This window comes from Gambusia affinis, linkage group LG13 (assembly GCF_019740435.1).
Source record: "Gambusia affinis linkage group LG13, SWU_Gaff_1.0, whole genome shotgun sequence".
In the NCBI taxonomy this organism is placed as follows: Eukaryota; Metazoa; Chordata; class Actinopteri; order Cyprinodontiformes; family Poeciliidae; genus Gambusia; species Gambusia affinis.
In genome coordinates this window covers 3,119,557-3,136,860 of record NC_057880.1, presented here as the reverse complement: position 1 = coordinate 3,136,860, position 17,304 = coordinate 3,119,557, and the positions used below count along the sequence as shown (strand labels likewise).

At 40.3% G+C, this 17,304-nt stretch overlaps 1 protein-coding gene across 2 annotated transcripts in view; it reads right to left on the bottom strand.

Annotated features, from left to right (window-relative positions):
• The window catches only part of cdh11 (cadherin 11, type 2, OB-cadherin (osteoblast)), a 115,781-nt gene that overhangs the window by 26,558 nt on the left and 71,919 nt on the right, over window positions 1–17,304 (bottom strand). For both annotated transcript variants that reach the window (XM_044136140.1, XM_044136139.1), the window contains 6 exons: window positions 15,631–15,994; window positions 14,020–14,159; window positions 12,712–13,006; window positions 10,574–10,693; window positions 6,046–6,213; window positions 237–424 (listed from right to left, as the gene is read on the bottom strand). In XM_044136140.1, the coding sequence (XP_043992075.1) occupies window positions 237–424; window positions 6,046–6,213; window positions 10,574–10,693; window positions 12,712–13,006; window positions 14,020–14,159; window positions 15,631–15,781 (1,062 nt within the window). In that variant the 5' untranslated portion in view covers window positions 15,782–15,994. The remainder of the gene's footprint in view (window positions 1–236; window positions 425–6,045; window positions 6,214–10,573; window positions 10,694–12,711; window positions 13,007–14,019; window positions 14,160–15,630; window positions 15,995–17,304) is intronic.

The window sequence follows — 17,304 nt, the reverse complement described above, 5'->3', positions numbered from 1 at the left end:
TACAAATATTGTGCGCACTGATATTTTGATGATGATACATTCACAATACATGGGGCTGCCCAACCGGATGGAGAGATTCTGGAAGAGAACACGGGCGTGGAAAAGTTACGTCTAATTCCAGACTTTTCTCAACTGTCTAGCAATCCACAGCAATCTCACAGCTAAAGGGTTTTATGTCTGAAGAAGATTGTAGAAAGTCCCATTCTGGTCCTTCAATCCTCCCTATCGTCCCTTACCTTCTTCAGTTTGATAACAGCCTCTCTGGTCTCTGAGTTGGTGGACAGCTCAAACATGCTCATCCCATCTCCGTCTATCAGGCGATAGTTCACAAGTCCGTTGTCTCCCATGTCAGAGTCTTTGGCCTTAAGACGGCCCACCTCCTCTCCTGCCACCTTGTCCTCTGACACAGACATGGTATACACACCTGGTGGGGGTAAAGAAGAAGAAGAAGAAAAAAAAGAGTCAGAAAATGTACTTGCCGATGAAGGCCAGCGGTGTTATCTCGTAGTCACGGCTTGCTTTGGTATTCAACACCTTTGGAGAATTCCTGGCCGGCTGTCAGCATGTTTACTGGCTGTGGCAGGGTCAGCTTTGGAGGGCAGCAAGGGATTAACACGAAATATACCATCTGCCTCATATGGCCCAAAGGATATTAATATCTCCTGCGGTGTCAGGTGTGTGTGCGCGCGTGGGTAAAGGCACAGACTCCAGATTTTCAGAATGCTAGCAGGAGGACCATATGTCTTCCTTTATCCTTTCTTATCTTCCATTTTGCATCTTCCCGTCCCGCCTCCTCCCTCTGCCCTACCCAGACGTTTTCCACCTTTGTTCCTCGCATTTTTCCTCCACCTATGTTCCTCCTATCATATAAAAATTCCTTTTCTTTTCTCTGTGCCCATCATCACTTTTCTGTTGTTTTTCTCCTCCCTCATCTCCACCCGCACCTGCCTTTCAGCGAGACCTTATCATTTTGACTTGCATGTCATTAGCATGTTTATCCCGCTTGCCTAGGTGGAGCAAATCATTCGAATCATGAAATTTCCTTGGTCATGAAGCGATTAAGCATGTGCACGCGGAAAAAAAACGAAGAGTCATTCCCGGGCCTGGACCCATCTGGCTGGAATCCCCACCAGCTACCCTCAAGCTCTTTACTTTTTCTTTGCCACATCTGCATCGATCCTCACCTAATCCCTCTTAACCTTTCATCTCCCTTCCTGTTCCTGCCGTTTAAACTTCCCCTCATGTTGATTGACTCTGTCCTGCTAACGTTCCCCACCACCCCCTTTCACCTCGTCTTCATCTCTCATTTGCCTTTGCCCTCTCTGGTCTCTCAAATCTTTTCAGTCATCCTCACCTCTCCTCCCCCTTTTGGCCTATTTCTCCTCTGCCTTCCTCTCCCTTCTTCTGGGTAAAAGCTCATTTCATGCTTGCCCCCACCACCCTCCTCTTCCCTCGTCCGTTCCCTTTTCCTCTTGCTCTTCCCCTGTCATATCCTTGCTTGTCCTAAGTAGCTTAACTTCAGTGGCTTGTGGCAGTTGATTTAAACATTGTATGACAGAACACACAGCTGACTTGGCGTACCTGGCTACAGGCGAAAAGTGTAGTGCAGCGCATACAGTACCAACATTTACATCCAAATCCCACATTGGGAGAAATATGTTAAATTTTTCACATGAATATTCATCGGGAAAAAGGGTCTGACTTTTTATGCAGTTCTCTAACTTTTTTCGCAAAGATATGTGAGGCCAACCGGCTGGAGTAAAGAAACATTTCTAATACTTTGAACTGCATTGTTGTAGAAATTTGATTTAATGGACTATAGATTGGTTTGCTTGTCTTCATATTCAACTGAAATCATAAATTTACATGCACACTGTATAAACGCTTCCTGCTTTAGGTCTGTTTGACTTAACAAAAGTACATTATATTTGTTAAATGCCAGAAAAATGATTGAAATATTGAATTAGAGAATTTGCTCTAAAACCAGCCCCTTGTTCTTTGCTTCATACAGAGAGTCCGGACCCTCTGCTATTGAAAAACAATTCCTTGCTGGAGGTGTGGACTCTGTTGAAATTTTGAATGACTGGATCTGATTTTATCCAGTCACTAATGTTTGGCCGTGATAAATATAATGCATAAACTGGATGGTGAAAGAAGTTACACTGTAAAGCTTACTGGAAAATACAGAATGGTGCAACAACATCTTTGCCAGCAATAAAATATCTTAAACATTCTCCTTACTCTGACTTAAGCTGCTCACATGTACCAAACGTGTTAGCCGTGTTTCAGGCTTCATACACTTTTGCCATTGTCAAACTACAAGTACAATTCTGAAACAGAGCAGAAACTCAATGTCATTGTTCACAGCTCCTCCTTCTGACCGCTGATTGTCCAGGATGAAACTCATCTTGAGAATCGGAGCTCAATGAGACAAATCCCAGACAGAACACTGAGGGAAGATGAATATCAAACAGAATTATATGGGAAGGTGATGACCAGGCTACACATTTTGGTAGAATTGCATATTAAAATATGTAACATGTCATCAATTTTTCACATGCTTCTCACAGTAGTTTACTGGACTATTGTTTACCATGCCTCCATATTGAACTAATGTTTGTAAACCCAGCTGGAGTTTGGCTGTTGGTATTGGGCTCTGGCTCTTAAGACTTTCCCAACCTTTGATCGAAGTGTTGAAATCGGCTCTCCTTGACATGGTCGCATGACAAAAACTGCACCATCTTGTTTGCAGGAAGGCATCCTCCACCACTTCTCAACACCAGGCTGAACTATGTCACACAGAGCCCTATGTGAGGTGCTATGTGATTGGTCAGACATTTGTGGATGTGTTTCATGCAGAAATGTGCTGAGACAGCGATGTTGGTATTTCATTTAATCTATTTCGCTTTCACTGTCCAGTTTTTTTGTATCTGCACGCAACACAAATACTTTTGAGGAACGTTTAACAGACGGTGGAAAATGAAGTGGATTTGTACAATTCTTCTCAAAAGTTTCTACAAGGACTGCTAAACGGCTAAAAGTCCCTGGATGGAATGTGAAAAGTCATTGTCCACAAAGAAGGCTGTCTCCAGATGTGGAAGACCTTGACTGCTCTGAACAGAGTCCTACCCTCAACCAGACAGAACACCTCTGGGATAAAGTGAAGTAGATATTGTGAAACATCAGTGTTGGATCTCACCTACACAATTGTCAAAAATCCCCGTAATAAACTCCTAAATCTTGTGAAAAGCCTTCCCTGAAGAGTTGAATCTGTTATAGCTGCAAAGAATAAGCCGACATCAACTTTAAACCCTATGGATTGAGAACAGGATGTCAGCAGGCCAGGCAATATAGTGTCAATTCAACACAAGGTAATAATGTATACAGAAAAATGTTTCAACAGTCATTATTTAGCTGTCAGTGTTTTTGGTTTATCACAAAATTGCCTTTATGAAATGTGTCTGACATTTCTATATTTTTTTCAAATATAGAAACATTTCAGTTGTTATGCACAAATAAAGATGTGTCGTCCTTTCTGCCGTTTTTTTCTCTCCTTTGGGTCAAATCTGGCAGGAAAACTTTCCATTAAAGCTCCAACATGGTTTTCATTTAAACACTCCAGTCATGTTAGGGGATTTTTAATTGAATCATTCTGGTGTGTTTCATAAGAGAAGACAGCTCTGTAACGGCAATTTTAGAAGTCAGCGACGGTAAATGAAACGCTCAAACAGAAGCCTGTAGACACCAATCAAAATATATTCCCTTCAAACAGCTTTTATGACCTGTGTCGTTCCCCCGCTGTTTCTGTTGAAACGGGAATTAGAGAGCGCTGGCTTTACAGCGCGGTGCCTCGCGTACATTAACAGTATTTAACAAAACCATCTTTGTCGTCAGTAAGTCTAATAAAGACTGAAGTCACGGAGTAACAACACTTCTCATCTTTATTTTCCCATCCTTGTTTCTAATAACCCCTGTCTGTGTCGTGATGAATTTTCTGGGGGGTGCTTGATAATGAGGTGAAAGGCAGAAAATTGCAGGGACATGAGGGGTGTGTTAAAAACAGATGAAGCCTCAGAAAAATGCCATAGCCTAATGGAAACTGGAAAAAAACCCAGAACAGAACCACATAAGGAAGTCTAGCTTATCGTACAAAACTGGATATGTATCGCTTTTTATCTCCCCTCATTCTTCCTCAGGGTTTGCTGCAACTTTATTAGTACCCCAGTGCTGGTGACAAGCTGAGCTGGAGGCGTGTGATGTTTTTTGGCTGTCACTTCAGTGAATAAAGCACCCAGTGTGGTTTACTCAAAAGCACAATATCTAAATAACACCTTGGCACAACTCATCACCATAACTCAAACGCAGACGCACGATATGTCGGCAGGGAGTGTTAATTCTGGTTTTTGTCTTTTCTGTTTTTCTTCACGTCTCGCTTATCTCGTTTTTATCCTTTCGGTGCCCTCTCTCAGTCAACCCCGCTGCTAAATAAGTAATCACTGTCCTCATTCTCACCATCTGGGAGACTGTTCTTGCAGGTGGTTGGGCTGCTTCGACTTGTTTTTGAACACGGGGGCCAACTTCCGCAGAGTGCTGCTGTTCTGTGTGTTGTCTCATTGGTAGAGATGCACTAAGTGCTGTCATAACAAGAGGCACTTTTGCTAGAAATGTAAGTCAAAGATAATATTTAAGGGAAATTAAAGGTTCCCGTAGCTTATATATGCAATACAAATTTCTTCATTGGTTAGTGTTTTGATGTTCACATGGTTAATAACTATGAACATCACAGAAAATGGACCTGCCATGCTGTCTTCAAAGACATGTAGCTAGCTACCCAGAAGCTAGCTGTTTGCAAACAAACATTCTTCTGCTTATAGTATACTCAGACCTTCATTTCATATGAAAATAGAACACAAACAATCTGGGGAGTCCTTTTAAGCCCCTCCCACTCCAGTACAGTGGATGTTAGCGGGGGCTTAGTGACCACAAGCTAGTGTCTTCAGAATGGAAACTATTGACCTCATTTTAATTTACAAGGCAGCTGAGTATTTGATTAATTGGTTACATTGACAGACAGACCATTCCAATTTGATCAAATTAAATAAGCAGTGTATGTTATTTATTGCAACTTCAAATTAAGCTAATCTCTGAAGAAGGAATCAGGGAAAACTGGCCGCATGGACAGGTCCCATGTTTTAAACAAATCTGTAAAATATATAATAGTCCTAATTCATACAACTGCTACGGAAATTAAATTGGAAATGTAATAAAAAAAGGGACAAAAATGGAAATAAAGTAAGTATTTTACAGAGTTTTAGCTTTAAAAGCCCTCCGCTTTTACAAACTGTCACACAGTTTAAAAAAGTAGGAATGTCAGTGTGGAGTCTTGACACACCTTAAATTCTGAAGATAGTCTGCTGAAAAACAAAAATGAATCCCGGTTGTCACGGCCCTGCAAAATCAAGTTTTAGCTTCCCTTGGTAGGCTGGTGGAAGAACTGTCAGCTTGTCGAAGCACGTAGCAACCGGAGGGACGACTCTGACAGGCTCTTTCCTTCTCCTCTGCAGACTACCTAGCTGCTTCCACCAGCGCCCCTCTCTCTTCTCGCCTCTTCAGCCTCTCCACAGGCTAAATCCTCGTCCCTCACTTCTCTCCCTTCCTATACTCTGTCCATCCATTCCTGCAGCTAATTTCTGTCTGGAGTTCCTTGGTTTAGAGCTACGGGAGGGGAAGGAGAAATGCGGAAAGAAGAGAAAATGGCAGAGTCATGCAGATGGCTAAGACTAGCCGAAGGGGGGAAAAAGATGAAAAAACAGAGTGTTGATCCAAGACGAGGCAGTTGGATAAAAAATAGACAATAGCAAAACAACTGACTGGAGATGGAGTGTTCAAAAAGATTGTTTGTGAGTTCGCCATGATTTCAATCATTTATTCATACTTCCAACACAGTTGCTGCGAGTGGAGGCTCAGAGTGGAAGTGGAAATGACGGTTAAACAGAGAGTGACATACGTGGATAGTACATAAAGACAGTGAAGAAATGAGCTTACTCTGTGGGAACTTTGGAGGGTTGTCGTTAACATCAGTCAGGGTGATTTTGACCTCGGTGGTCCCTGACAGCCCCCCCATGTGGCCGCCCATATCTTTGGCCTGGATGACGACGTTGTATTCCTGCCGCGCCTCACGGTCCATGTTTGGCAAGGCAGTGCGGATTATACCTGGAAATGAAACAACGCAATGATAAAGTCTGAAGGATTTTCTGGACACAATAGCTGACAGAAAAAAAAAGCTTACAAACACGGCAATAAAGATTTCATTGAATTTATGGAAAATGTTGACATTTTAGAGATTTGTAAAAAAAATACAAATCTAGTGTACTCAACCTATTTGTGGCTCTAACTCCAGAAAATTCACAGAAAATGGACCTATTCACAGATTCTGTAGACCATGTCTAAATATCTGAAAGAATTGTAGGTTAGCTAAGATACCTCGGCACATTGCTACTTGATGCGCTATTGGTTGGTGTTTGTAAAGCAGCCAATCCAGAAGGGCCCTTTCTTTTTCTTGCTACTTTGGCTGTATCCTCAGAGCAGAGATAAGGAAGATGGTATGTTAGCTTCTAAGATGGTTTGCACTGTGAGTTAATGTATATTAATGTAAATTTGCTGTTTGACCAACTAAAATTGACAGTTTTAGTACTTTTAAGTTTTAAGTTTCTGCAGATTTCAGCTGTTTGGCGATTGTGATCCCAAACACTAGTGAACACCGGTGGTCAACTGTGTGTGTTACAGTCCTGGCTGAATTAAATGTAAAGAGATACACACGTTTTGGGCACTGCTCCATCTACTGTCAAAGTGCAAAGTAAATAAGTAAACATAAAAAACAAAGGGGGATAGGATTGATCCTTGAGATCAATCAATCAATCACAGGTTGTTAAATTGTAGAAGTTTGTAACTCGTTCTAATTGAAACACTTCTAATGGCGAAATAGTGGTGCAAAATATCAAATGCTGAATCTTTAATTTTAAACCAGGATTTTAAAAATTTTAGGATGTTTTTCAGTGTTGTAAGGATAACAAAAACAAAAGCATTTTGCAACAAGTTTCTATGAGCTTCCTTTGACTACAAGGAGCCCAAAAACCAGAATAAAAGCTTGTAGCTATAAATCTAATAATAAATAATATAAAAATATACTAAACATTAGGATTGCAAAGATATATATTTTTTCCAGATTCTGTTGTTACCTCAGAATAGGAGTGCATGTTAAATTAACAGCTGGTGAAAAACAGTCTGCTTTTAACAGCCTGGCAGGCAGCTGGAGCCTGTAAGAGTGCTAAAAATGTAAGATAAGGCCAACCTTGGAGATTAGTTCAGTTTTAAGTCATCTAAAGGGAATGTTATCTTGAACACAGGAGGAGGAGGACATGAGGGGCGCTGCACGCTTTAATTCTGCTAAGGAGATTTGTTGTAAGAGAACTCACAAGAATCAAGACCACAGTTTGCTTTGCTACATTATTATTTCTTCGCTGTTGCCATCTTGACAGTTTTTATTTCATCCTCAACTGTTTCCTGGTAAGCTAACATGGTTAATTTTAAGTAGGAGTGTATGTTTGTCAGACTGCCTCAAAATACTTGGAATAAAGTAAAACTGCCAGTAAATTTCACAAACAGACTTTGTCATAAATGAGAACATAATCATAACATTTTATTTGCTCATTTATATTTGGAGACAAAGGTAATTCATTGCATGTGAACAACAGAAAATAACCGTGTATTTACTCAGTACACTAAAGTCAATATAGCATAGCGCTACAGAAGTAGCAGCATGTAGCAGTAGGTTGTTTAACATCCACACATCCATCCATATAACCAACAATCCTTGAAGAAGGCTGAGGTCTTATTTCTATTTTACCTTTTTAATTGACTTTCATACATACGCAACATTCTTGAATAAGAAAAAAAAAGTATCCATAGTATTCATAAGCTGGCTTCTTAGTGAATATTTTAGCTAGAAGGAACTTAGCTAGCTGTAGTTGTGCTGGCTGGAATCTGGTTCCACAGCTGAAACATCAACTAGCCCAGTGTGTTTATGTTTCTTTACGGTGAGTTTAGTGATGTCTAAAATGTGTTTGGCCACTTTTATCACGACACAGCTTATTACACTTGACTGGAGATGATAATGGATAGTGGACACCATCCATGGAGTTTGTAGCTATAATAAAAAGGGAACAAACAGGTTTCAGCCACTGACACATTTTGGGTGAACTTAGCTCTGTGCTTAGGGATTTACTCAATAATTAGTTCTAATCAGTGTCATCTTCTTTGTGATGTACAGTACCCCTTATGGCTTTTGTTGAGTAAATATGAGCAAATAAAAAGAAAATGTCAAGATGAAAATGCTGACAAAGAGGAAGACATCACATAAAAAAAAAATCCACTTTGAAATAAATGTAGTACACTTTTGTTTTCAATTCATAAATTTCTCTGCTGTGTCAAGGTGTCTCTTAGGAAGGTAAAATAAAATGTAAGAACCTTAAATGTCTTCATTACATTAGCATAATTTTAAAAACAGCAATGACTGCTTTATTCAGTACAATTCTGATACCAGAAAAGCATTTCCAATACATATCCTGGTATGTGTATATGCAACAACAGACATTATTGGTATGTAGATAAGGTTAGCCACATACAAAACAACAGTTTAAAAAAGAAGTGGTAAAATCTTTTCTAAATTGAGAGATTTTGCAGATATAAATATTTCCAGGTTTAGAAAACTGAAAAAAGTAAACGGCAAAATCTGAGCTTGGAATTTCCTAAATAAAACTGGCAGATATTCTAACAATACATCCAGCTCTGTCATATGTTAGATTGAGCTCAAGAGTCAAAAATAAATTATCCATCCATCCATCCATCCATTTTCTGTTCACCCTTTATCCCTAATGGGGTCAGGAGGGTTGCTGGTTCCTCTCCAGCTACGTTCCGGGCGAGAGGCGGGGTCACCCTGGACAGGTCGCCAGTCTGTCGCAGGAAAAATAGACTAAAGAAATATAATTTTAATATAATCCTTTAAAAAAATGATTTTAATTATTCCAGTGCTTAATCATCTAATAGAATTAGATATCCTACATAGACTCATAAATGTTTGCTACCACACATAATTGTTCTGCACAAGTATTATTTATATGCTCATAAAAAATAGTGAGGTAATAATTTCTGCAAAAAACTCATTTAAAAAGCAAAAAAGAAAAACAAAAACAGTTGCGAAGCATAAACTACCCCCACAACTTTAATTTGAGATATTTAATTTGAAAGCGAACCATTTTTCCTCCATCTGTTAGATAAATAAGAACTTTCATGCAGCTTTTCCCATCCACTATTTTTAAGCTGCAGTAATCTTTTCTGTTCATTTTAATGATCCCCGCCACTCTCTGTCCGTCTCGCTCTCCCTCTCCCCGCATGTCCAACTGCAGAGAGGCTCTCCGGTGTCATTTTACTCCAAATGTGTGCGTATGTGTGTGACAGCATGAAAAGCTGATAATCTCCAAACCAATTAGAAATGTGAGCTATGGATTTGAGCCAGTCAAATACCCAACACTGGTTTGATTAGCTAGATTTACTCCGCTCAAATCTCTCCGACTCTCTGTGCCCTAACCACTCTTTTTCCATGAGCTCACTCTCTCTAAACCAATTTCTCTTCTCTAACCTCTAGCTTGCGGTTTATTTTCTGGCTCTCTCTCTGACCTAACAGATCTCTGTGTCTGCCCTAACCTCTCGCCTTACAACCAATTTCTTCTTTTAATGCAAACTCAAATATTAGGCCCATGCTCTGCTGGGAACAGGCTTGAATGTCCTCTGGGACTTCTCTCTCTTTCTTTTTTTTCTGCAGTTCTGCCTTCTTCTCTGAAAACATGCAGGGTTATGCGATCCCTGAAGCGGTCACTCTGCAGCTTTGTACATGAAAAGTGGTTGAAAACGGAAATATTACATCAGTATGTTGTGTGCGCGCTGCTGAGGACAGCATTAAGTCACGATTTTCTTTCATCGGATGTCTTAGTGTGGATGGAGTTTCTGTGTTCTCCTTCTACCTACAAGGTATTCTGTCTTCATGCATTTTGGGGTGAACTATGACCATGTAATTTTTTTTTTCCATTCAACCAAAAAGCTCACTTCTGAAAGGCATAATGTAACACAAGAATCAATTAAAACAAAAATCTATTTTTTATTTACATTTCCTTTAAAATGTGTTATTAAAAATGATGCCCTCCTCAACAATAAATGAAAAAAAACAGTAACCAAACCCTATATACAGTGGAATTGCCAATAACTGTTTTCATCATTTCCATTGGAAGGCCTCAATGCGATCACCCTAATATTTTATTCAATCAAAGGTTTTTATCTGTCTGCTCACTTTGCTGTAGCCCTCAGCCACCACATGGAGGGTCCGCCGCCCAGGTAGCCCCCCCACTTCCTTACTTTAATGTGCTGACTCGTAGTAATTAATTTTGCAGAGCTATGAGTGTTAAACAACTCCACCAGGACCACACTGGAGGATGAGAAACAGTTGGGCTTTCAGTCTCACCTGTTTGAGGCTCCACAGAAAAGTACGGCTGTCCTTCGAGAATGCTGTACACCAGCCTGGCGCTGTTGCCGTAGGTGGGGTCATCAGCGTCTGTGGCCGTCACCTGCATCACCGACGTACCTGAGGGACGGACACACAGAGGCCTGTTCACTGATTTGGCTCAAGAGAAGCTCGACAGTCAGCTTTAGCTCACCTAGCGGCACCGGCTGGACAAAACTGCTGCTCCCCGCTCTGATACTCAGAGACACTGCAGCTTGGCTCAGTCTACAAGGCTGCTCTCCGCTATTATTTCTCTGTATTTCATCATTGTCGGAGATGGAAATATTCCATCTCCGATGTCAGTGATTTTTATGTTTTTAATAAAACATTATGAGGGTGGACAGAATTCAACAGTCCCCGAGCTTCATGAAAAACCTTCCATAACCCCTAGAAAACTTTGTAAAATGCAAAGATGTTGAGCTCAAACAGCCCAGAAAATTGGCTATTTTCAAAATGATGTGCTTCACTTGCAGCAGATCCTTGCTAATTCAACATGACATTGTGAAGCTCTGCATTCAGGCCAGGTGAATTAAAATGCCTCAAATCTTAAATAATTTGCATTATCTTTGTATAATTGCATAAATGTTCTTTTAAAAAAATAAAATAAAAAATTGGGACTCAACTCTTTAAACACGGCTTCAGACTGACTCTTTGAACTCATTGCATTGCTGTAACTTTATTTTTTATTTAGATCCACTGCCACAAACCTTAGATGCACACAAATATTTCACCTCTCCTTTAAAAGTGACATTGAGGTCACATGAAACGTTTGTATTAAGATTATTAACAACTTTATGCTTTGGTTTGGTAAAAATGTGCTGAAAATATCCAAAAACAATTATCGTTAATGTCCAAAATTTTATTCAATATCATGCAGTTGCTATTCAACCAAAACACATTCCTTTTTCTTCATGCAGCACTGTGAAAAAGTAAGAGACAAAATCAATTACTTGTATCAGTCATGAGAGGATAGCAAGGTCATTTCTACTGAGAATCAGTGGACAAAGTGGGCAGAACCATGAGAATCACATTGCTAGGTTCTTCCAGTGCATTTTCCATAATTTAGCCTGAATTACTCAGCAAGAAACTCCAGTAGACACAGGTGGAAGCAGAAGCCTGACTGCCTGATAAACAAACCACAGATTGGGGCTAAAGATTTGTGGGCCTGACCAGGTGATCATCAGTGAAGGAGCACCACAGGGGACTGTACTCTTATTGTTAGTTTTCACTCTAAAGAGAATCAGAATCAATGGCACAATGTATGTCCCAGACATCTGGCAACCAGGTAACATTTCACTGGTAAACCAGACCATTGTGAGAACCATGCACATCCTAAGGGTAGTGGACTGAGCATCAGACTGAGCATTAGCAGTCTGGTGAGTGGGGGCAATAGGACTTTATATGGGGGTAGCGGTCTTCCATTCTGCATGTTGTACATTCTGAATGTTGCACAGAGAAAAACCTCATCAACTGTGTTCCCATCACAAATGGGTGCATATCTCACCCATTTGTGGGTCTCTGTCAGTATTCTGTTGCAAAAACACAATTTTGCTATTTGCTATTGACGTGTTGTGAGAGCTCTGGTGGAGCCAGCTGTAAATTGTCCTTAAAAAACCCAAAACTAAAACAAACCAACGTCCTCCTGATGTCTTCTTGAGGTCTTCTTCGTCGTTTGCACCAGTATCAACCTCCAGCTGTTGGTCACGTGACTTGTGAGATGGAAAAAAAAAAAAGTTTTGCAAAATACCTCTACTTTGATGAGGCTGAAAAAACACCTCATCCTAACACACAAACTTTTGAGTGGAAAACTGGAGCTTCTTCAAATTTGGGGTGATTCCATTAAGCAAATGTATTTTTGTCAATTCAATTTGTATTATTCTATGGTAAAGAAACATGAAATGTGCCACCAAGAACAAGCCTGATTGCCATTATCAGAATTTGTTGCTATGTGGGATATTGGCTTCAATCTGGATCCCTGAGAAAAGTTACCAACAAACAAAGCAACAAAACAGGAAGACATTCCAGGCTAACTGTTTTTTTTTTTTTTTACCACCAAACCTTGCATTTCTCAATTTCCTGGTGCCTTCTAAATCACTCACCAACATTGGACATCTCAGGCACCCTGGCGTAGTACGGTCCATGCAGGAACTCTGGTGGATTATCGTTGATATCCTGAACTTTCACTATGAACTCCGATGGAGGTTCCAGTGGCTCGTTGGTGTCCCGGGCCACAGCCTGTGCTGTCAGGGTGTACTGGGCCTGCTCCTCGCGGTCCAGCGTTTTTGTGGCATGGATGTTGCCCGTCTTGTCGTCAATGACAAATATCGTTCCTGCGCCTTCACCGGACAGGATGTATTTGATGGTACCGTCGCCTTTGTCCACATCTGAGTGAAGCTGAAGAGACAAGACGCAAACAAGACAGTCAAGGACAGGAGGGTTAAATGGATGAGTATAAAGAATGTCTGAAATTCAGGTTTTGTGGTGAGGATAGAGACAGAAAAGGGGAATAGCGAGTGACAGGAAAAACTATAAGGCGAACAGGCAGGCTGCCTGACAGCTAGATGGGAATTGAGGCTCTAATTTCCAAACTCTTCAAACCAAAGGCCTGACAGAGTAAGACAGAAAGGCTGAGAATGTTCTGTACCAGACAAGCAAATGTCAATACAGGAAGAGATTAGGGAATATTCCTACAAAAGACGAAGATTATTCAACATTCAATTTTTCGGTTTTTACAGCCTCTTTACTATGAAATAAGCTGCATTGCAGATGTCACTTTCAGTTCTCTATGAATGCCACTGTTCTGTCTAAGTCATGGTGTTGTTGAGGAAAACCCCCAATCGCCCCACATGAATGTCAGCTTGACCCCAAGCTTTTACTTGTGTCTTACTCTCAATGCTTGATGAATGGGAGGACTTCATTTAAATCTCACTGGGAGCTAGCTGTCACCTTCTGAAGACTGCACTGTGACTGGCACTGGACTCACTGTACCCATTAAGATAAACACCCACTGTATCTCATGGGATGGATGGAGTTATGATGAGAGGCAATACAAGACGGGAACCTGTTAGATGTTGATGTCAGGGTGGAGGTTCACTTTCCTGCAGCAAAGTAACCAATGGAATAGTTTATAGCAAAGCATGTGTACTAAGTCCAGAGTTAAATTCAAATGAGAAATTGCGACAAAACTTCTTTTAGAATTTCTTTGGCACTAGTGGCCTTTATTTGAAAGTACTGGGCATAGAGGAGAGGGGACTGACGTGTGGCAAAGGAACTGAGGACTAACCACTGGACACTGTCACAGCTCCGTGACAAAATGTAAAAAAAACCTGAGAGCTTGGTTATTTATGTCTATTAGGATATACTGGCAGACGTTAAAGTATTATAGGGGTTGTTTGTGGAAAACTTACCCTCCCCACCAGAACCGGGTCAGGTCCGGTGTATTCCTCAATGACAAAGAACTGATTCCAAACCCATCCTCGTTTGGAGCGGTGTAGTACCTGGCCTTCCTTCCCTGTCCTCTGTCTGTGTCTGTGCAGCGATAAGTGACCTAAGACATCAAAGTGTCCAGTTAGATTAAATACATAATACACATAGAAAAGGTTAGAGTTGAAAACTGACAGCATATTTGCGATGTAACTACACATATAATGTTAGAGGACTAATGACAATACAAATTAAGGTTACTTTTTGAGGAAAGTATGAATGAACACTGCAAAAACAGAAAGAAAAACAATTCTGAATTTCATAAACACTTTGGTTTTTTTTTTGTTTTTCAGAGATGAAACTTAAAAGTGGGCGAGAAGCTGTAACCTCCAGAGCACAGAGGTCTGCTTTTGAATTCCGGGTCACTCGAGCAAATCCCAGTCCGGGACGGCGTGGGCGGATTGTATGAAGAACACACACTTCAACGAATTGTGTTTCAGAAGGCTCTAAGGGAGGCATTTAACCTCTGTTTGTTGCGGTGCAGCTGCTTTGTGGTTAAACTGAACTGAATCCATGCTGCAGCGTCTGACTGGAGGGATGGGCAACACAGCAACAAGCTGGATGCATAATGAAATAACCAAACAACAGAGAGATCACATGTCCAGTGGAAGATGTTCAGAGTGAAAGGTTGAACATTTGAATCTAACACTTTCACCGACTACTCACAAGCGAAACAGAAACCTTTGAAGTCATGTTTTTTATAACGCTAAAGAACATCAGTTTAATAGGAAATGGCTGGATGTTTCACTTCCTTTACTTTAACTAGATTCATAATCCAAACTGCACTAAATACAAACAAGAACAATCCCACCCATTCAGTCCAGTAGACTGAATCTAAAAGACAAAAAAAAAGAGCTTTGATGTGCATTTGAAATGTTTTTATTTTGTGAAATTAAAGTAGTTAGTTTGAATTTTTCTGTTTCTGTCAACCTTTTGTAATATGATACTTGAAAATGCACTTAAAAACCCTTTGATGAAAATACGATTAATTACAATAAGTAGAAAACACCAGGCTCTGGCCGGATGACACATTTCACAAAACATTCAGAACAACAACCGATTGGAGGAATAATGCAGCATTGGTGTTTCCAAATTAATAAGTGATGCAGCAAATAGTAAAACAATGCATCACTTGTTATATATATATAGATGTGTTATATACTTTTGGTAGTAGAAATGAACTTTAATTATGCCCATATTTTCTAACATCAGTGGTATTAAGTAGATATTGTTTATTAATGATAATGTAATGATATTAAACCAAAGTTATACATTTTATTCTTACTCTTGTCTGTTTCTACAATTTTCAGCGAATTCACAAATTTATTACAAAAATTAAGTCTTAATCCTGAGGAATTGATCAAACTGTCTGGACTTAATATCATGCTGTACAAAGAGCTGCCAAGAGTTGAGACTGGTGGATTTAGAAACAGTGATATAATTCACTTTTAACTTCATTATGACAAAAGTGTTTCAGCAGTCCATTTCAAACATGGTGTATATGGTTTGTATTTGATGCTGCATTTCAGTCCCACCTGGATGTCTGTGTCTGTGGCTCCTGTGGTCCAGCGTAGAATGCCCTTTCCTGGTTCCTACCGCAACACTGCAGAGCACTGAAACTCCCAGCAGCACCAGGAGGACCCTCAGCAGACCGAAGCCCTGCCGCTTTGCTATCAGCGCTGCCATCTTGGCCGACCAATGGGACTGTGCGCTCGGGACTCTCTGCTTCCTCTCAGTGGAGCTCTGCTCCCACCGAGGCCGAACCCTGATTTGCTTTCTGAGCGAAACGTCGATCAAGAGTCTCCTTGTTCATTTGCTGCGACGGAGCTCGTTGCTGCAGATCCTGATCACCGATGAGCAACCTCTTCTTCCAACTTGTCACTTCTGTCTTCAGAGAGCCTAAAGGAGAGCAGGATGGAAAAGCTTTGTAAGTAACACAAGGTTAATTAATATTTAACACAAAAAAGTATATCTTTAGCTGTATAAGCTTAGACATTATAAACAGATTGGCAATAGAGGGAAAATGGCTTTCTAAACGATTGTCGGGTTAATTAGGACAATGTGCTAATTATACAAGCAGTGTTGTCCATAAACCCATTAGCTTTAATTCAATTAGATAGAGACAGATTTGTTGTAGAGCAGACAGTTCATGTGACAGCCGGTCACCGTGTTTCTGGTTTAATTACTGCAGTTTCAAAAGCGTCTAAAGAAACAGACAGTGAAGAGACAGTCTCTTAAGTGTTACAGTGTACACTCCACAGAGCCTGTTTACACCAACAGGAGCTTTATCGCTTCAGCTGCACACTTTGCTTGAGGTGATGATCTGGCCTCTATGGCTCCGCAGTCAATGAATCAGCAAAACTGAGACTAAATTTGATCTCTACAAAACCCAACATGTCCATTAACAATCCTGAGCTGTGAAACTAAGAACCGCTTGCTCATGGAAGTAACCCTAGATGGGTATCAGTCAGCGGTGCACCTTTTTCAGCCTGGCAGTTGACAAAAATCTGTGTTTTTAATATCTTAATGCTAGACAAAATGTTGACATGTTTATTCATTATTGATAATTATTGTCATTATTATTTATTCAATTTACATGATCAGAATAAAAAGTTACATGAATGAAAGTGGAGAATGTATTATGAAGTCAGTCAGTTGCTATTAGCCTGTTATCTGGCCTCCATTATAAAACACTTACATTGTGCAAATTTGGGTAGTTAAATGAAAAAAAACTAAAAGCAGTGAAAGACCAGGTGTAAATAAATTGTGAGAATATTGAGAGAACAGAGGTTAGCTAGTGGTTAGCCGCTAAATTTAGCCTCTGCTTTGGAGCTTCCTATAGAGCTTTGGAACGTGACGCCACTGCTCCAGACGTAGCGCTATGAGCGCCATCTTCATAACCGACTAAAATGACTGTCTCAGATATTTTACTTTGGAACAGTGGCTGCTGCTCAATGAGAAAAGTAAGAACAACTTGTGGTCACAGGAGTCTGCAGTAACACCAACAAAGGTTTGTAGAATTCTTATTAGTAATTACAAATGGTAAAAAAACAAACATGTAGGGTCAGTTATGTTTCACTACTTGTTGCAAATCAGTTTTCTGGTTACACACCACAGATGATTGCCTAATAGGCAGACAGAGTGAATCAGTGGTAATCAAACAAGCAAAATAGTGCAAACTTAGAGATTTACTATTTCCTGAAATATTT